The sequence below is a fragment of the Ostrea edulis genome, chromosome 3 (assembly GCF_947568905.1).
Source record: "Ostrea edulis chromosome 3, xbOstEdul1.1, whole genome shotgun sequence".
Classification (NCBI taxonomy): Eukaryota; Metazoa; Mollusca; class Bivalvia; order Ostreida; family Ostreidae; genus Ostrea; species Ostrea edulis.
In genome coordinates this window covers 90,529,546-90,551,245 of record NC_079166.1, presented here as the reverse complement: position 1 = coordinate 90,551,245, position 21,700 = coordinate 90,529,546, and the positions used below count along the sequence as shown (strand labels likewise).

The 21,700-nt window shown below is 32.6% G+C and overlaps 2 protein-coding genes across 7 annotated transcripts in view; both read right to left on the bottom strand.

The window, feature by feature from the left end:
- LOC125682829 (von Willebrand factor D and EGF domain-containing protein-like) overlaps positions 1–4,695 on the bottom strand; it is a 33,009-nt gene extending 28,314 nt beyond the window's left edge. For 4 of the 5 annotated variants that reach the window (XM_048923414.2, XM_048923419.2, XM_048923418.2 and 1 more), the window contains exon 1: positions 4,677–4,694. The gene's annotated coding sequence lies outside the window, so the exon portion shown is untranslated. Of the gene's footprint in view, positions 1–4,676 lie in introns of all 5 variants that reach the window. The other variant, XM_048923421.2, reaches the window with a different exon arrangement.
- A 3,484-nt stretch (positions 4,696–8,179) lies between these two features.
- Positions 8,180–13,464, bottom strand: LOC125674308 (oncoprotein-induced transcript 3 protein-like). 2 transcript variants are annotated; one of them, XM_048911448.2, is made up of 8 exons: positions 13,389–13,464; positions 13,005–13,065; positions 12,487–12,513; positions 12,069–12,260; positions 10,819–10,983; positions 10,512–10,589; positions 10,222–10,351; positions 8,180–8,774 (listed from the first exon to the last, which is right to left on the bottom strand). In XM_048911448.2, exons 2-8 carry the CDS (start codon positions 13,051–13,053, stop codon positions 8,645–8,647), a joined length of 771 nt encoding a protein of 256 aa, XP_048767405.2. In that variant the 5' UTR covers positions 13,054–13,065; positions 13,389–13,464; the 3' UTR covers positions 8,180–8,644. The 2 variants fall into 2 exon arrangements, with proteins under 2 accessions (XP_048767405.2, XP_048767406.2); XM_048911449.2 differs by having other exon boundaries at positions 8,648–8,774; positions 10,290–10,351.
- Between the last annotated feature and the right edge of the window lie 8,236 nt (positions 13,465–21,700).

Genomic DNA, 21,700 nt, shown 5'->3' with positions numbered 1-21,700 from the left:
ATGATCAATCTCATAAATTCCATAAAGAATACTAAATTAAGAGTAAGACAAACGCCGTAAGCTCTAAATTTTCATCAGATAAACAGAGTAGAAAAGAGCCTAACAAAGGTATGAAACAAAACAAAACACCAGATACGAAACAGTATGTAGCCAGTTCAATTTGGGATTACGGACGTAAAGTTTCACCAATATTAGAATGTGAAGATTCCGTACCACATTAAGGAATCTCTCGTACAGTTCCCCATGTCTATTGCTACTTAGGATAATATTCTCCCTCTTTTTGCTGATAATAGCTGATAATTACAGTTATTGTGATACTAATGCTGATAAGTTCTAATGATTACTTGTATTACTACTCTGATAATTTCTGTTTGTGCTGATAAGTGTTAATGAAAGTACTGTCGGTACTGCTAAGTACTGATAAAAGCTGGCACAGTAGTATCAGTAGCCCCACAGGAGGAGTGAAAATGGGCCGGGTACTAAATATCCACGAGTTATGTTCCCTTGTTAACTGACTTGTTTTATATTCCTATCAAGCAGAATTTATTTGAGAACTTCTACGTGAGAAGAAAAACTATCTTGCTGTGGCCTTCAATTTGATATTTAGATATATCGACGACGTTTTATCTATCAACAATAATGATTTTCATTTATATGTTGATTCGATATATCCTAGTGAGCTCGAAATAAAAGACACCACAGAGTCGTCCACTTCTGCTTCATACTTATCTATTTTATTGAAAGTAGATATTAACGGGAAACTTACAACTCAATTTTATAACAAACATGAAGATTTCAGCTTCTCCATCGTCAACGTACCATATTCCAGTAGCAATATTCCATTGTCGCTTGCATATGGTGTTTATATCTCCCAACTGATTCGATACGCAAGAGCTTATTCTGCGTATGTTCCGTTTTTAAATCGAGGCAGGATACTGACAACCAAGTTGATGGCCCAAGGGTTTCAATAGTCCTCGTTTAAAGTCAGCATTTTGCAAATTATATGGTCGTTATAACGATCTAGTTTGCCTGTACAACAATTCATTTTGAGAGGGCCTATATAGGCTCTGCCTGTTGCCCAATCCTATTGAGTTTCTCAATAAAATATGTTTAAATTGAAATATCATTGGGTCAAATGCTGTCTGCCGTGTTTCATACCGATTGTTAGGCCGTTCTTGGCACACTGATTTTGTTTCGGATAACTCCATTTACCTGATCAAAAAATAGGGTTCACTGCGGGTGTGACCGATCGACAGAGGATGCTCACTCCTCCTAGGCACCTGATCACATCTCTCGTATGTCCAGGGGTCCGTGTTTGCCCAACTCTCTATTTTGTTTTGCTTATAGGAGTTATGAGATTGATCGATGTTCGTTATGAAAGGCGAACATAACGAACAGTTATTACGAACAGATAATTAGATTATTTTCAACTTTTATTATACTGATGACTTTTTCCAAATCATGGTTTTTTTTTCAAATACATTTTTGCTGATAGGCTTATTGTTTCCAGGTTGTTGAAACAATTATAATATACGAAACACTAAATATGTTCATGAGAAAACTTGGGTTTGAATATTTTAAATCAAAATCTATTTCTTTAATTTCTTGATTAACTTTTTCATAATAATCATAAAAACAATAAGAACATTAGATGATGCAGGTAATTTCTGTTTCGAATTTGAAATAATGAAAGACTTAATCTCATAAATATTGTAGTAGAAATATTCAACATATCAACCTCTCTCTCTCTCTCTCTCTCTCTCTCTCTCTCTCTCTCTCTCTCTCAGCCTCTTCTATAATTTAGTCATATTTCTTTACTCAATACTAGTAAATTTTTAAATAAAAAATTGTTGATCAAGACTTTCGGAATAAAAGGAGTAATCCGTTAATCAGATATGTTAGAAATTGTTTCAAAACACGCGTTTTGAAATTTCTCCTAGAAATCGACCTATCCTTAAAATTCTTGTGGATTTTATTTTATTTACCTGCTATCAGATATTAATTTTTCATTACTTTAGTTATTATACAGCTAGTAAGATTCAGATAAGCTTCTAACGTGTCCGTATCATTGATCTATAAGTACATGGAATATCTGTAAAGTATTTGTATAAGAAATGCTTAACTTCCATTTCCACCCCTCTCAGATATTTTATGGTGTTGTGATTATTCAATGCATTCGTAAAAAGTGTAGATATAATAATTCTCAATAATCTGAAAGTTGATTTTTGTTCATTTATGTATATTTAATTGCTGCGATAAAATTTAGAAATTCATTTCAAAGTTAAGGATCATCTCCTTCATGCATAGCTCTTATCTTTGGACGAATATGGCTCCAGTTTTTGGCACTCTAGTTTTCCTTTTAGCTCCTACAAGTTTATTGTTATTTCGATTTTCCAAAATTTCGGCTTGAGCATCACTGAAGAGACATCATATTATCAATTGATACCGTATAAGTTTTACATATGCATTATGAAAGAATATGCGACAATATATTGAAACCGTTGGCCTCATCTATACATGATGTTAGAAGTATTGAAATTTGCAGGAAGAAAGGGGCGCTTACACGTAATTTTCTTATCTTTCCGTCTCAAAGTACTGGCAAACCCGATGAAAATTATTAACATCCTGAACATGGATTGCCAACTTGCATACCATAGTTTATCAGCTAAGCTGAATGTGAAACGATTGTTTGCCAATGTTACATGTAACATTGAATGACTGAAAACTTATTGTATAGATTAGACATGTCTTCTAAAATTTCAAGTGCTTGTGGACAGGACTTCCCTTACTGTATTTTTAAAAATAGTCATGCTGTGGATGTTGATCCTATAATTTTCACAAAGAAATTAACTTATTTTCAGTTTCATCGAATTAAACAAATGCTACATAGAAAAGTTGTTTTTCTTAAATTACGCATCAGATCACGGATCACAATGTTTCAAGTTAAGGGGGTTCTGGTCCACAAACATGCCCCTTTGATCAAATGCTTGCACGTAAAATTATCTTTGAAAATGAATATAATCTGTTATTTTTAGACACAAATAAAGATGTATTGAGTGACTCTGTCCCCACTTCTTATTGTAGTAGTGAATGGAAAGAATGTAATTTAAGGTAGTGATTGCAAGGCACCACGTGGTTTATTCATGTAGTATCTAAAGAGAGGCTATTTTTGTTTCTGATTCCGGAATATATCACGCGCTTGAGCATCAGTAATGGCTGACGATGTAAACAAAGACTTATCAGATATAACCAGACACAGGGTATAGTGAAAATATGTTTAGAAATATACAAGTAAAAGTAATATACAATTGAAAAATCCCTTACATTTTTACCATCTTTTTAAATAATAGTTATAGTTTAAGTCCCCACGTAAACCCCTCCCTGTTAATTTTCAGTTTTACAAAATGTAAATATAATTATCAAACCACTAGGCCTATTCATATCATAATATATAATGTTATAAATATCAAAACATGTATACAGTGTTAGTGGACATAATCTGAACTGCTGAATATATAGGTATGAGATCTAAGGGAAACCACAGAGCGAGGAAACACAGGTTACGTAGACACGTCATTTTGAGCAAAAGAATATTCAATAATTCTTAGAACTTGCTGTTAATGTATTTTTTCTCAATTATTTCAGTTAATTCTTATAATATCAAAAATAAGAATGTTTTGTTGTTGTTAATAATAGCTTAGTTTAAAAGGGAAAAAACGTCACAGGTAATACGACGTCACAATGCACAGTTTACATCGGCTGAGTTACATTTCCCGCGTTTTTAACATACATTTTACAACGCATGAATATAAGGGTAATTTCAAACAGAAAGTAATAAATACATCTCAAAAGCAACAGTACTATTATTCTGTGTGGCATAAATTCAATAATAAACATCAGAACAGTTATATAGTTTTAATGCGAGTTAAAACAGATACATGTAAGATGTATATTTATTTATTTTATCACCTGCAGTATTTATATAAGGAGGGGGGAACTGTGGAGCACATAGCGCCATAATTAACCTAAAAACCAATGTTGATACTTTCGGAAACATTCCTGCTAACATACGTTAAAACATATGTAAAAATAAAAAGAATTCATTATTCATTTATTTCTCAGGGGGTGAAAATACGCCTGCTTTGGTAAATAATTGCTTTCTTAAAATGACAAAGCTGCTCATAAGCAGCTCTGCTTCTATTTCATATGAAAGTAAATGGACATGGTGATGGATTGTGACGCCATCAATTTCAGAGTCTACTGATACAGAATCAAAAAACCACAGTTCCGGAAAATCGGATCACATTGTGAAATCAGCAGTATCAAAAAACGATACATCGATGCGTGAAAGATATAATGAAAAGTAGTATTTTGACTGAATTTTAAAGACATACAGACAGGGAACTTTTAGATAATTTATATCTTTTTGAATTTATGCCCGCAATCGCAAGATTCATTTTCATCATAGAAATTAAAAAAAAAAAAGAAACCTTTACCCCAAAGGTATCATTTGAAATAACAGCATACAGTATGGAGATTCATTCACCACAAACCTATCATTTGAAATACACATTATAATCATCAGATAATAAATATCTGATATAGGACTGATAAATAGTACGTATTATACCGGTTATACATTTAACAATGTGAATGTTGTCACGATTACAACATACCTGTATCGTTAAATTCCAAGTATACTCTAACACAGTGATCAATACCACACATTGTTTAAAGAGGAAATCCAACCAATCATTCTCAAGAAAACTATCCTTGGATCTGTTAATAAATACTGACATCATGGTGTTTAGAATCGTAACAATGAGGGTTCTTTAATGTACCAACACCTCCCGTGTCACGAAACTCATTTAAAGCAATACAAGCTGTAACTGGGGTCAAATGAATTGAAAAAAGAACAAATTGTTAATATATTTGTGATTGAATATATATAACCTAATAGAATCAGGGTGAATCCGAAGTAATAAACCCATCAAATCAGCTGAAAATGTCGACCTATGAATCATTGTCATCCTGTCAGTAATTCCTGCTCGTAATCTCCGATGTACATTGACCTCGGGGTTCACCAGTTCGGAAAAAGGTAAAGAAAGGCACCGAGCACATGTCAATTTTTTTAAAAATTTAAAATGCCAATTGTATTGAAACTTCACTATTAAAATTTTATTTGAGTGAAAGATTTGTGTAATTATTACCTTTTTACACTTATACTTTTACACCTATATAGTTCTTCTAGTCATTCATGAAACAATGTAATGTTTTAAAACAAATGTGTAGTTACTCGCGTCCGTTTCCGTCTTTGTATATGACGTCGGTCTCAGCAACCCGATTATCTTCGGCAATCATCGTTCCCATGTCCGTGTACACGACGCAATAGCAGTTTATACAAAACGCTCATTGTAGATGTGTTCTCAAACAATATTTTTTATTTTCTGATTTGTTTCTTCACATCTTAGGAATGATAGCAGTTATGCTTATAGGTATTATTTGACGCATAATTTGATAGTTAAGTTGAACAAATAACGTCAATTACAGCTTGTTTTACTTTAATGTCATATTTCAAAGCCCCGTGAATCGTATTATCAAATGTCAAGCGCTTGCGAGGGATCTGTCACTATTCAATTTAGCTTTGACACGCACATGTTTTTATACACTGATTTATAATCTAATTAGAGTTATTGTGTTAGAAATCTAAAACTAACCTAAACTACATGATAGTTCGGGATATTTTGAATAAACTTCTTTTCACTTCAAATTTAAACTGACTATTTATATCAAATTATATAATTCAGCAGACGGGTGAGAAATTGATGCTAAACAAAATGAAAAGGTCAAGATAACAGTGATCAATTTTATTATTCCCACAATGAATACAAAATTAAGAATACTGCAAGCACAGACCCCTGGACAGTTTATAAACAACAATTGGTATGAACAAATCAGAAAGCATTTGATCCAATGCCAGACTGTATTTGTAAATCAGGTCGACCATAGAATTTGCGAAATGCTGACTTAACACGAGACCATTGAAACCCATGTAAGATCAACTTACTTGTCATTAGCTTCATTTGATTTGGAAAACTTATCATACCCAGAACATGACTTTCGTATCGAACTCAGTTGAGATACATACACACAATATACAGGTGATGATCGGAAATATGGGAAGTTGGTGATGAGAAGCTGAAGTTATCCGTTTGTCGTTAAGTTGAATTGTTCGTTTCCTGTTAACATCAATATTCAATAAAATATCTATGCACAAAGCAGATACAGAGTTTAACAAAATTATGTTATGTTGACTAATCACAAGATATAAGATCTGGCTATATTCCTTTTACCATTTTTATTGAAACAGCAGCTACCTATGATGTCAGAAAGTATATTCTTTAATTCATTGTGAGAAAAAGGGCATGTAAAGTGTTGGGAAGGCATATGTTTTCATGGTATTGATTTTCAAAACGTTTTGTGATTGAATATATGATTTATATGATTCATGGAGTGTTTTATTTTATATTTTCATTTTGTTTAACCATGTCAAAAGAGGATTTTTGAATTATACAAAACATTTATTCCAAAAAAATATGTATGATCAACAACGAATCCCAATGGTAAGACGAAGCACTTCACGGTCGTCACAAACTTTCTTAGTTTTCTCCTTGTTTTAAATTGCAAAGGGGTAAAAGCAATGGCAGATGAGGAGAGTAGAATTTTATGTACAGTCAATACCTTGATATCTTAATTAGAAAAGTGGGTGCTAGTGTGTCAAAAGGCATTGATCTAATGAATTGGCAATACAATTTAATCTTAAACAAATGAAGTATATTAACTTCCTTTCGAGGAATCATTACAAACCACGTTAGTTTGTCATCATGTGTTATGGAAATCCCATCTAAAGGTGACCAGATATATATCTTGTGCTGTGATTCCACACAATGAATAAACTGACGTGTGTGCTTCCAGACATTGTAACACTGAATATAGATGTAGCAAATGATATATCTATATCTATTGTTTCCATCACTTGATTTATCTAAACAACTGAATTCCATTTAAAGTGGTTTTATACTTCCTTTCCAAGAATTCATAAACGATGAAAATTCTGAAGTTTACAATCATTAAAGAAATGTGTATAAATGATCGTTTTACAGTCAGGTAAATTATTATCGTACATCCTGGCATCTGTCATTTTAAATGTTTCATACCAAAAGAACAAACAAAAGCGTAAATTTCTGTCAATTTTCTAGGTCATACAAAATTATTTTAGTGACATTTATTTTGACGGATATACAGTTGCAACACATAAGATTTGATAAGCAGAATTTTCTTAATATTTAATCATAAAACATTTGAACTGTCCGCTGAAGCAACGAATATAAGATCAGAAGAGTAATTTACTAATCTTCCAAACTGAAAAGTGCGATATGTACCAACTATCTTTCGCGTAAAAATCCATATTATGACTGCAAACACATGTTCGTGCAGACATAGATATTAAAGGTGACATGTTACGGAACCAGAAAGAACCCTTTCTATGGAATTACAATGTAATATCCATTAGAGTTTTAAACTTTGAACGTATTGCAACCTCTTGTTACAATGATGACAAAATATTAATATAAGTTTTCTTATACAGAATACTCGACCAAACCATTCTTGTATTGAGGTAAAGAAATTATTGCAGAAAATTTTCGTCTTCATGTAACAGGAACAAATCGGTCAATAATTGCATTTTTTGTTTAGCGTTTTGTTTGTCAACTTTTTTGTTTTCTTGATTTCAAGAGTCCAATTCTATATCATAAGCGTATTTTTTATTTCCACCCTTTAAATATGCTCCGATACCTACCAATATCTAAAATATGGTTCAGAATTAGATCTTTTCCGAGTTTTTATCTCTGTTAACGGTTTCCGTAAATAATGTGATTTCAGATACTGTTAGTGTGAGATTGATGAACAAGTAAATTCATGAAACTGTGTTAATTTAATTTCTCTAAAAAATGTTTTGTGTGTGTGGGGAGAGAGAGAGAGAGAGAGAGAGAGAGAGAGAGAGAGAGAGAGAGAGAGAGAATGTATACATGAATGTTTTAGATTTTGTATGCATGAATGTTTATGTGTATGCATGTACAAATAGATTGAATAAAATACTCAACATCGAAAAGAACTCTATCGGTTTTATTACTATAATCAGAAGGTTGGAACATATCTATAGTTACACATAACGTATATTTAATCATGATGGCGTATATACGCTAGTACCCAATAATCAAAGTAGATTAAGAAGTCATAAAGAAACGTTTATACGAATATTTAATATGATAGGACGAGTGCACACAAACTAGTTGATATGCATTTATAAGAAATTTATGTTTCCTAATTAGATATTTCCAATCGCACCAATGCACTCCCATGCGAAGAAACATTCTAAATAAAACACCGTGCGAAAACGTGATTTCTTGATTTCATTTTTTTTTCCAATCTACAAATCACATAATTTTACTGAAACAGAACAAAAAAGACATAAGGTTTTGTAGATGTACAAATCACACGCTTTTAATGAAATAGAAGGGAAAGCAACACATAAATATTTTATTAGGTTGTAAATGTTACAGGTCTTTCTTGTCTGTGTCCATGGCTAATGGGAATAAGGCGGAGGGGGGCTCCAGCAGCGTGCGTTTTCCCGCGAGTGAGCTGAGTTTTGTATATCCTGTTTTTCAAAACCTCCTTTTCTCGTGAAATCCTCTGTCGATCCTAATTTATTACCCCTACGAGAAATAGAATAATCATACTAAATGAGTTAAAATAAAATAATTCTAAATGCATAAAGCATCCGCTGATTATAGAGTAACTGAATTTAATGCTTTGTTCTGAGGATACATAGCAACATTGACCGTGATGGTGTGTATTTGTAAATAAAGCTCCATGACATGTTAATACACCACAAGTGTGTGTCCATATGCAACGAGACACGACCAGCATGCAATTTGTATGCGTGTTTCACTGAATTTGAAACAATTTCTTTCCACAATATAATGGAAAACGAATCGAGAATTTATTAATATTTTCATCTTTTTAGCAGTCATGTGATAAGGAATTATCACTGTAGAGTATAAAAGGCGAAGATAACAAACAGTATATCACTGCATGCCAAGTATTGAACAAAAACTTTTATATGAGAAAACAATCTCTTGCTGTGACCTTCAATTCGTTATTTAGATATATCGACGACGTACCATCTATTAACAATAACAATTTTCATTCATATGTCGATTCGCTATATCCCAGTGAACTCGAAATAAAAGACACTACAGAGTCGCCCACTTGTACTTCATACTTATATATTTTATTGAAAGTAAATATTAACGGAAAACTTACAACTCAACTTTATGACAAACGGGATGATTTCAGCTTCTTCATCGGTACCTTCCCATATTTATGTAGCAATATTCCATTATCACCTGCATATGATATTTATATTTCTCAACTGAAGGTTTTTCAATGACAAGCATTCATTTGAAATTCACCCTTGTTTGTTCCGTATTCTGACTCTTTTAATTAAGATCTCACTTACTTAACCTCCTTCCCCACCTATTACAATTTTAGCAAACATAGCATTAATTTCAGAGGGACATGATTTGAGCTGAACATTTTCAAATTCTATTTTTCTGTTGTTATTGTTTACAACGCTTAACTGAAGTATTTGTATTGATCAACCAAAATTTGAATTTCAGTTGTTGAGTTACAAGCGAGATTCAACACTCACATTTTTTTTCGGATGTGAACAAGGTACGTGTCTTGTTTATGTTAACAGATATATTTTGTAATAGAAAATAGCATGTTTAAAACAAAATGAGATGTTCAGAACACTAGAAACTATTCAATTATGTTCAGATTTAACTTGTAAATTGAAAATATCTTATTTGAAAATATCTGCTTTAAACGACATTTTTACTAATATATTTAACCTATGCAAACAAAAACGTCGCACGACCCTTGTTTAAATTACAAAGAATCGTGTGCTCTGCATTTCCCATGTACATTGTATATCGACAACAGACATTCAAATTTTTCTTGACCATTACAAAGACCTTAGTTAAGCATTCTAAGCATTAAAAATGGAAAATATAAAGTGGAAAATTATCAGATCAAATTGTTTCCATGTCCCTTTAAAGCGTAGAAATGTATTGTTTTGAAGTATTGTGATATACAAACCTCCTACAACATTTCATACAGGTGATATCCTTTCTATAGATGATACACATTGTAACAAATATCAATACCAACACTCCAAATATGGCGCCCAGCCTAATCTCTAGATTGATATGTCTATGATCATCATCTTCTGTAAAAACAAAAAATCCGTTCTAATTAGTTATATCTGTTTTCATGTCAAGATAGTCCATCTATTACAAAATCATTGAAATCAATAATGTACAAATTCATAATGTCGATGTCAGGTATTGCAATAAATTGAATCAACCATTTATTGCCATTTCCCCTACCTTCAGAATAGGTTGTTGGTGAGGCAGTGGTCGTCATTGTGGGAGTTGTTGTTGGAACTTCACAAGACCCTTGTTCTCCTTTTCAGGATAATCATGTTAAAAGACAGGAAGAATGATCACCTTATAATATGTGCTTCTGATAATTTGGCTATATCAAAATCAATTACACTACGTCCCAATTCTGTTTTTCAATATCATTTATCGTTATTGGCAGCATATCAGAAAATATTGAAACATCTCATTGCTACATCTCATTAGTAGTACGTAAGCGAAGCGCGTGTATCCGGTTTAGGAATAATTATCTTACCGAAACAGTATCTTTCTGAGCATGAATCAAGAGCCCCCAGACAATAGGCATAGAAGGATCCACAGTTTCTTATTTTGACGTCATAGTTTCTTGAACAACAGTCAGCAAAACCAACTTTACATACCTTTGCATCTACAATACCCTCAGCTTCGGTCGGTAAAGATCCTGTGAATAAAAATTTAAAAACAATTATGTTCCAATGCTAACGAGCAGTGATCAGTCTCAAAAAAGGCCTTAAATATTGATAATTCCGAGAACAAACTCGAACCTTTGGGAACATCAGAGTTGGGACCAGGTGCTTATGAGAACTAAACTTCGTCTTTTAACTTGTCACAAACAATGCAATCATATTTTCACTACGGATTACTTCGTTTACCTAATCAAGATATAGGGCTCATGGTGAATATGACCGGTAGACAGGGGGTGCTTATTCCCCCTTAGGCACATAATTCCATATATCCTATATCTAGGGTCAGTGTTTACCCAACTTTCTATTTTGTATTGTTTATAGGACCTATGGGATTGATCACTATTCGTTATCTTCACCTTTATAGGAGTTATGAGATTGATCACTGTTCGATATATTCACCTTTATATGAGTTATGAAATTGATCACTGTTCGTTATCTTCACGTTTCACACTACACATCGTATCACTATACATATACATTTTTATTGTTAGCACATTTCTTCAAAATCTAGGTGGTATAATACTATTCAAATCATCAGAGTGATCACGTGGTTATGACCGATTAACAATGTTAAGTGTGTGTCGAGAAGTTTATTGTATAACTTAATGCATTTGTGAAATTGATCATCATCCCCGTCACCATCATTATCATCATCTTCGTATCTTTATTATTATGAACAATATTTAATGTACCATTACAAGGACTCGTGCTTCGTTGAACAATATTGATAAATCATTTGTGAATTCTACTACTTCAGATTCATTAATTTAAACAGTGTATAATTAAGTCATATTTAGGCGAAGAATTTGTTTTATTTTAATTGCGATGGTTGAAATATAAATTTCTCGAGTTATTTCCATAATAGGACACTGTGTTTTGTTATATCATGAGATGTGTATATTTATTTTTCGTTAGTACATCATTAAAATACATGGCATGTCGATATGAAATATCTAGCTTTTTATGTATATTCAAAATATTTTAATTTACACTAAACACTTTGCGGCCTAAATCGAATAATATAAGTGAACAACATTCTAGAAAACGTCTGTAGTATTACCATTCAACCAAACAGGATAGAGCGCGCCACAGCTCAGAAGATTTGGACATTCCGTCAACATGGCGTCCTCCACTCGGTACCAGTCTGGGGTAATATAACGATCGCATAGCCCGTATTTGGAGTCATACTGACAAATTTCAAACCTTGCGTAAGGTTCAAAGAATGTAGATGCATTGGCATGTGCACAGGGATCTAAAATTAGTAAATCCATTCTGAATGAAGCTTTAAAGGAAAACAAATAAACTTCCAAGATGGATTTTTTCCATAAAAAGAAATAATAGTTGATCAACTCACATAGGAATCACCATGCTAACCAATGAAAACATTATGTTTTAATTTTATACATCTATTAACTAGAGTGTATCAATGATATATCTTATGAAAGTTTAAAACATTGTTTTAGATTCTAAGTTAATACCTGCTACGTTGCAGTAGTAAGCAGCTTCTGAAATATAGAAATGCAATGTAATACAATTACTAAAATCAGTATAGAAGTCCATGAATATAAGAAGTTTTAAGATTGAAAACCTCATGGTCTAATAATCTTATTTAATTCAAAACCTAATGTATCGTTGATATTGAATTTGCCTCACGTAAGAAGCTTTGGAAAATGCTGAATATATATAGAATTTTTAAAAACTGTACTTATAGAACTACAAGTAGTAAAAATGAAATCAAAGATAAAATGTATCTAAATAATACATTCTTTTCTTCCATCGTTCCGCGAGTATGAGAAAGAACATTTCACAAAAATTAACCTATCATTACAGTGCATGACGACATGTTAATTCAAATTAACAACTAAATATAATAATGCATGAACATTTATATGTTTATCACAGGACATTGATAAAGGACATAAATATACAAATTAATGAGGAACATATTTTCGACCTTAAGCAAAACTACAAAACGTAACAAAACCCGAGTACCTACCGGAAATATTGCAGATGAGAACGACGATTAACAGCGATAGCATTGCCATTCTGACTGTCACCTTTAAGATAGAAGAAAGCATTACTATTTCTCAATCTACAGAATGTTGGTCAGGGTACTTCCGAATTATTTTTCAATAACCATTATCGAACACAGGATTTACAATGTAAATGTAAACTGAAGTCCAAGAGTGTTTCTGATTCAGAATAGCAATTAAAATAACAGTACAGAAACATAAAAAGAACCGAATCTTCCTCAGACAAACAAAATGTGTTAAATTTAAACAAACGAAAAAGAAACACAAAAAATAGATAAAAATTATCCGTTTCTTCTATTTCAACTTCAAAGCATAAAAATTTAAAAAAAAAAAAAAAAAGACTCTACCTTTAAAAATCTTTAAACCGCCCGCAACATTATCTCTCGTGTTATTTATTACTTTACGGTGGTAAATTTATTGAATACTCTACTTAAGAGTCAGGCGTACGAGGTCACATGTGATTCGTCGCGTGCGCGCCCACTGAGCTGGAGATGATTGACATTTAAATCAGGATCCCTGTAATTGGGAAAACCATTTCGGATTTAAAGATTAGTTTCGTTTAAATAGTGGTATTTTTATTGCATGGCACATAAAAATTTAGCTCTGATATACTCATTGCATCATAGTACTTTGGTGCAAAGAATTCCTCGCTTTCCGAAATTTTACATTCGGCAGTTCTTTATCCGGAATACATTATTACCTTTACTTTACCAATTCAAATACATTTTCAATCTAGCTCGTACTAAGTATGGCAAACATTATTTTAACGCATTGAAATTTTTGCAAAATATCTATGCATAAACATTAAAATTTGTGTGTCCAATTTTTTTAATTTCATTCATTTTTCACTTTCATTCAAGTGTAATTTGATCTTATAAAATGGAGGTACATGTACATGTATTCGTTCCAAATACAACTTGGACATTTAATACTAGTTTTAATATTTATTTTTATATATCTAAATATCGATTTATCTAATTAAGACAATTACCCTCAAGCGCTTGACATGTAAAACATTGAAAACAAATTAAAACAAAGAACAATAAATATATAGAAAAGGGCATAATCAAATAATACTAAAACGGAGGGTTTTTTTTATATCTGTATAATTAAATATCGAATTACCGATTGAATTCAAGTTTTTAGCTTGTTTATGAAAATTACTAATGAATTTCCTCCTTAACTATTCTGGTCAATAAGACTTCAATATCCACCCTATGCATGGAATCACATTCAACAACTTGTAGTTTCTACTTTCAGAAAAAAAGACGTAAAGTTTTTGATTGATCCTCTTGTGCACACAGGGGCACATGTTTGTTCTGTACCTAATATTGTACTCCTTTCAGGATTTATAAGTGATCAGTTTTTGTTGTTTTCGCCCTTCCCTTTCGGACCGCTTTTGATGCTGTATATGCCGGTTTATCTGGGTATGGACGACTGGTTTTTTATATCAGTGTTTGAGGGCGGGGAAGATTATTGTATGTATCGGTGTATCTGGGTATGTACGACTGGGTTTTTTTATATCAGTGTTTCAGGGTGGGCAAGATTATTGTATGTATCGGTGTATCTGGGTATGAACGACTGGTTTTCTATATCAGTGTTTCAGGACGGGGACGATTATTGTTTTTGTCGGTGTCTCTGGGCAGTTTGAGTGAGAGAAATTAACTTATTGTTGTATTTTGTGAGTTAGTATTTGTAAACACGTTCTCATTTTTAGCCTTAAATCCCCGGCATTAGTTTTCAATTGATATCCATGCAGTGGAGAATTAAAATAGCCTGTGGTCGGTCTGTTCACATCTGTTTTTCATTTGTTCTATGAAAAGTGAATATAACGAGCAGTGATCAATCTTATAACTCCTACAGCTCATATGATCATTCATTCAAAATCTTACTTTGTTAAACACCACTCTAGATACACGCACAATTACTCTGCAGTTGAATAACATTATGCTAGAGTTCCTCATTGACAATATCTTCGTGGTCTTTCATGGTCAGGTCTTCCAACAGTCTGGAATTCCTATGGGCACGAATTGTGCTCCTTTCTTAGCTGACCCGTTTCTATATTCATATGAAGCAGAATTTATTCAAAAACTTCTACGTGAGAAAAATATATCGGTCACAGCCGTCGTGAGTCCTATATTTTGATGACGTAAATTTAGCTATTCTTAGCAAACTCAGTGTGCCAAGAACGGCTTAACAATCAGTATGAAACACGCCAGACAACATTTGACCCAATGACATGTTGTATTGACGAACTAGATCGTTATAACGAACATAGAATTTGCGAAATACTGACTTCCATTGAGACTGTTGAAACACCTGTACCATCAACTTGTTTGTCAGTAGCTTACCTCGATTTAAAAACTGACTATATGCAAAACAAGATATTGCATATCGAATCAGTTGAGATATATAAACACCATACACAGATGATAATGGAATATTGCTACATAAGTATGGGAAGTTGACGATGGAGAAGCTGAAATCATCCCGTTTGTCATAAAGTTGAGTTGTTAGTTTGCTGTTAATGTCTACTTTCAATAAAATATTTAAGTATGAAGCAGAAGGGGACGACTCTGTGGTGTCCTTTATTTCGAGCTCACAAGGATATATCAAATCGACATATGAATGAAAGTTATCATTGTTAATAGACAAAACGTCATTGATAAATCTAAATGTGGAATTGAAGGCCACAGCGAGATATTTTTCTTCTCAAGTAGAAGTTTTTGAATAATTTCTGCTTCATATGAATAAAGAAACAGGTCTGCTAGCAAAGGTGCACAATTGGTGCCCATGGGAATTCCAACAGAATGTTAAAAGACCTGATCACCAAAGACCACAAAGATATTGTCAATGAGGAACTCTAGCATATTTTTTTATTTCAACTTCAGAGTACTTGTGCGTGGAATCAGGGTGGTGTTTAACAAAGTAAGTTTTTGAATGACTGATATTTCCGTTTTCCGTTTTTGTTGACGAAGCAATTGCTTATGATGTCGAGAAAAGTCTAGTCTTTGATTTATCGTGAGGAATGGTCGTGTATAGTGTCGAAAAGCCATAGGTTTTAATGTTATTGATTTGAGAAAAATTCTGCGATTTCAAATTTACTAAAAGTTCTTTAGAATTGTTTAGAATCCACATTTGATTAACACCACTTCTGGCATATGTAGTCGCACAGTAAGTTTGAAGTTTCTCCTTCACAGCTGTTAACATTTTCGTGAGTAGCAAAGATAGGGGCTTGGTAGAGCACTTACTGGATCCAGCGATGTATCTTTGTTTGTAAGGAGTTTCATGTAGTTTAGGAATCCAGTATAGGTACGGTAACTCATATTCATTCGATCCATTGACTGGGATATTAAATGTGTCTAAAACTGAAGCATGGTTTTGAAGAATTTCATCTTTTGAAAGGGGAGTTGGAGTATAAGTATGATTACCAAAAGTGGGATTAATGCCAAGTTCGTTTAAAACACAGTTGTAATAATGGGCTTTACAAACAAAGACAATGTTGTTACTAGCTTTGTCAGCTGGAAGCAAAACATTCCTCATGTAACCTATTTAATTCTTTTATCACTTCTGGTTTACTAAACACAGAAGGATAGATAGTACGTACTTGTGTTTTCATATGTCTAATGCGGGATTTTAACATCCCTCTTATGCTTTTAACCAATTCTGACAATGTATCAAGTTCTTCTTTTTCATATTTAGCCCATCGTCTGGCATAATCTTCGACAGAATTCATAATAGAGATGAAGTTCTGTCACCAATTAAAAGACCGAGATTCTCTGTATTTAGGACCTTTTAGAATAAGTGATTTAATGTCCTCATTTTCAACTATATCAACATCACCAGTAATGACATGTCCAGCTGGACTATAGTTGAAAGAAGATGAAGAACATGTTGGTGGATTACGTATAAGATGGTCTATATCTAGACACTGCAAAGTTTGTTTATAATTAAAAAGTTTGGATGCAATAGTAGAAGTATAGCTGTAGGAAATACAGGTTGTAGACTTGAACTTGAAATAAGTTGGAATACACGACTGAACCCTTTTATGACGAAAAATGTTGCGTATGTTGACGGCATCTATTCCTTTGTTTGTAAATTTGAGCTTAAGGAACTGTCGGCATGATTTGGAAGGAATATTACCATGGTCCGTGCTGGTTTATAGAGCCTGTGGTAGGCAACATCCATAATCATAGAGTTCAGTCTATATTCAGGTGTTGAAAAATCCAAGTATAGACTAGCCATAGCTTCTTCAAATAACGTGTGTAAAACTCTAAATGGAATAGAGTAAAGTTTTGTACGAATATGATGTGGAACTAATTGTCTCTTGACATAAGGCAAAAGTGAATCAAACGTGACATCATTTATACTTGATCTTTTATATGAACGATGTCCATGACTGCGTTTCCGTCTTTGGGTATTGGAAAAGAGTCCCATCACATTCACGTTATTTCCTTGTGGACTGGTCAAATTTCCCACATCATATACATTATTATTGCATCCATATGGAAATGCAGTGTCTAGGGTCCTGATCCAGTGATCTTCTCGTTGTCTACGAAAAGAGGTGCTTAATGTTGGATTGTTTGTGTGATCGTAATTTTTTTCTAAAATCCTTACCCCCATGGACAAGATGGAGTGGTCCGGTGCATTAAAATGCTTGTAAAGAAGTTGGTTACTACCATCATTAATTTGAAATATGTGCCCCGATATTCTTTTATTAAGTGAACCCTTGGTTTCTCCCACATAAATTAAGCTACACAGGTTACACTCAATGGCGTAGACAATGTTAGAAGATTTACAAGTCAGATTATCAAACGTTTTGGTACGTCCAGTTACATTACTACTAAATGAATTTTTAGTGATCAGTATATCACAAGTTTTGCAATTTTTTGCAGAACATTTTGAGTTTGAACACATAGGGTCTGAAAAGGAATTATCAAACATATCTCTTAAAGGAACATAACAGTCTTTAATTTGGGTATAAGAATTATGGTTTCTGTACCAAAGCTGACGATCTGACGATTATACATAAGACAAATATTTGATATCTCGAAGGATAATCCGAGGGACACCAAACAGCTGATTGTTCATAGATCGACTTTGCAGATCTAGACCAAGCTGAAATATTTAGTGTAACCTACTAAGTGTATGATACAAGCGTCTGAGTATGAATATGTTAAAGTATTTGTCAAGTTTTAATATACATCTCAAAAAATTTTCAATATATTTTAGGGGGGTATATAAAGCTAGAATATACACAATGGATCAGTGGCGGATATTTGGTTTACATAAATTGACGAGTAAGATTCTTTCTGTTTTAGTTGATGTCAGCAGTACAGAAAATAGATACAAGACACTATTAAAATCTACCACCGCATACAAATTATGCAAACCCAGTGACATAGTTTGATTTATTTTCACTTTGTGCAACACATAGCATAGTGCCATAAATGGGTCAACTTTTATTTATTTTACTATATGATTCATTGAATACAACCACTTCTTTAAATCATTTTCATCCACTTATCAAGATTCAATTCATAGTAACTTTTAAACCATTAACAGCACAGATATTTCCAATATCTGGTTCCAGTACCTTATGTTTCCCTGTTACAGCCATACATATGCTATATGATTGTAAGAACAGGTTTTTGTTCCATTCTTACAAAGGAATATATAAGGAAATGGAATGCTAATAATGCATTTTTTTCTGGAACTGGTGTTAGTAAAAGTTTTTGAAATCATGAACAGAATTTCATCCAGATCAAATGTTTTGTGATAAATGTTTTAGATTTCATAAAAGTAAAAATCAGTTTAGAATTATTATAAAAACAAAGGTTATTTTTCATGAGTTATAGGTTATATGCAAGCATGAATGTGTTGAACAATGAAAAGAATATGAATTGTCACTCAGCTTTCTTACGCCCCAATATTAACACTTCATGTAAATATCCGAGGTTCATTGATGTATCAGTATTGTTTTTCAGTTCAGTAATTCAAATCATGAAAACATAATTCAAATCACACACACACACACACACCTTCCGGTTAAAAAAATATTTTATTGCAAAGGAATAGTAATACACTAATTGATAGCTTATTACAATCAAATCCTAAGGTAACCATGGCCTTTTTCGATCATGCAAGAAAATATTTAATTTTCTGCCAAGTCTTTTAATTTAGCCCAGCAATTTCAACACTATGACTCTAACTACAACACTAAATATTTTTACCAAGACGCTTTATTAGAGAAATTTATTCAACATTTCTAATTTTCTTTCACCTATAATGTAAGTATTATCTAGTTGTTTGTTGTTTTTTTTTTTGTTGTTTTTTTTTGGCCGAAGTGTCTACTATTAAATGTCAATTAGACAATGTAGACAGATTCAATGATGAGATCTAGTTTTATTCACCTTTTTGTGTTTCAGATACCATATGAGAGTAAAATATAATTGTCCTATCTATATCATGTAAACAATATTTGGGAATTGTCAAGCAAACATGGTAATTTTGCTGCAATTAAGACATTTGATATTATTATATCATATGTTGCTTCTTTTTAGATTCATGCTTAAAGATTGCCCGATTCCTGTAGTGAATAAAATGATAAGCATGGTAATATGATAAATAAATATGTACTTTTTTGTTATATGCATAATCTTGTAAGAGAGTCTAGTATTTTGAAATGCATGCACAGATATATACATACATGGATACCTATATACATACAGTAACATACATGCATACATACATACATATATACATATACATATACATATACATACATACATATATATATACATACATACACTACTCACCGTGAATAAGTATAGACGCAGCAAATTAATTTACTTGTGCATAAAAGAAACATTTGTTATATCATAGATACAGATCTTTTGAAGCAAATACATAAGTCTTGCGAATAAATATATTACGGTGGACTTTTAACTTTTCGTATCCTTATATTTATTAAAATACTAGATTTTCTGAATTTTTGAATTCTCTAAATAGATTTTATGTGAACTTTAATTGAAATCATTTCAAACTATTTACCAATACATATTATTTTGCATTTGATGTGAATATAGTAACTTTTATAAGACCCTTTTATTTTTCAACTGTAATAAATCAATATCACGATTTAACAGACTATGCCAAAATATTGAAAGTCCATTATTGTTTCACATATATTGAAGTTGTACCCTTAAATGATTATTTTATTGAGCTTAATTGAAAGTTATACTCAGTGAATTAATTTGGCTCTTTTTCATTATATTGAATATATTTCATGCCAAATTGTGTTAAAACCTTTTGTGTTTACTCATTTATGATGAGTAGTGTATATCTATATATATATATATATTTAAGAAATAAGGTATCATTTTAAAATATTTATCGGGATATAAATACGGGTTGGTCACGTGATCAAATTCCATAAAGCCCGAAACATTTTTTGGTCGGTAACATTGCTGAATTGTGTTAACAACACGTTTCCATACATTTCAAATTGTTGACGTCCACAACGAAGCGTCATAGATGTTCAAAATGACGACAACACAAAACAAAGTTCCATAAAATGAAGAACTGTCTTAATTATTAAGAAGCTAGAAAGCAAGTATATCAACATATACTTATACATTAACTCGGGAGCATATAATAGGAAATTCTTCCATATGTCTAATTTTAGGGGGTGGGGAAATTATAATTAAACCAGGGTGCGCAATGTTACACTTACAGTTGTGATGCGCTTTCACTTTTGAAAAGTGAAAGACGTTGAAGACCGACTTTGGAAGATATTCTGTGGATATTACGGAGTTAACAGAAGACTGAGATAGAGGAACACGAAGAAGGGGGGGGGGCAGTCATCAGGTGTAGGCAAATCATTTATAGACAGGACAGAGGACGCAGCTCTCAGATGAATCTCCGGAAAGAACTGAACATCGCAGAGAATGTGGAACTGCACGAAGGTAAGGGACTGTTTGAATTTGGGTATGTAATTGTTGACAAACATGAACTCACTGAACGCTTCTTTTGACTCGATAAATTTCTGTAATAGGTTTTTAACGACGCCTCGCTTCGATGTCCCGACATAAACTTGGAAACCGACATCAATCACCTATGGCTGCTGTGGCACGGTTCCAAGCAGTGTGGTGTGTAGGTCTTAGTTAATACACTTTGACGACTTATCGGCCATACATCCTGTGAATGACATTTTTGCTAATAAAAGCCTAATGTCTAGCAGTAGGTACAATTCCGCATCACCGATGACCAGGGTGAAGTTGTACATAGCAAACGAAAAATTAGACATACAATAGTAAAATATTGTTTACAGAAATGCTTTTATCAATTATGGATGAAAGTCCACTGCGTGGAATATAAATAAAACCGTAAATACATTTTGTGATGTTGATTTCATCTATTGATAGATTTCTGTAGTAAATGAGAGCGATTGCTAGATGTGTATTGCCTTAGTAAAAGTAGTACCTGTTACCTACTTTTAACAAATGTTCATACGCACAGCCGTGACCTCTGTTGACCCCGTAGTAGATTTATCCAGAAATAAATACGTATTGCTTGTAATAGTGTTATGTAGGAGAAAACAGTTGCAAATGTAAATATATATATATATATATATATATATATATATATATATATATAA

Excerpts from the sequence above, each read along its gene's own strand:
- LOC125674308 (XM_048911448.2), bottom strand. The coding sequence starts at position 13,053 with ATGGCAATGCTATCGCTGTTAATCGTCGTTCTCATCTGCAATATTTCC. Across the intron at positions 12,261-12,486 it reads TTACTACTGCAACGTAGCAG|ATCCCTGTGCACATGCCAAT; the intron begins GTATTAACTTAG and ends TACTAATTTTAG. Across the intron at positions 10,352-10,511 it reads ACCAACAACCTATTCTGAAG|AAGATGATGATCATAGACAT; the intron begins GTAGGGGAAATG and ends TTGTTTTTACAG.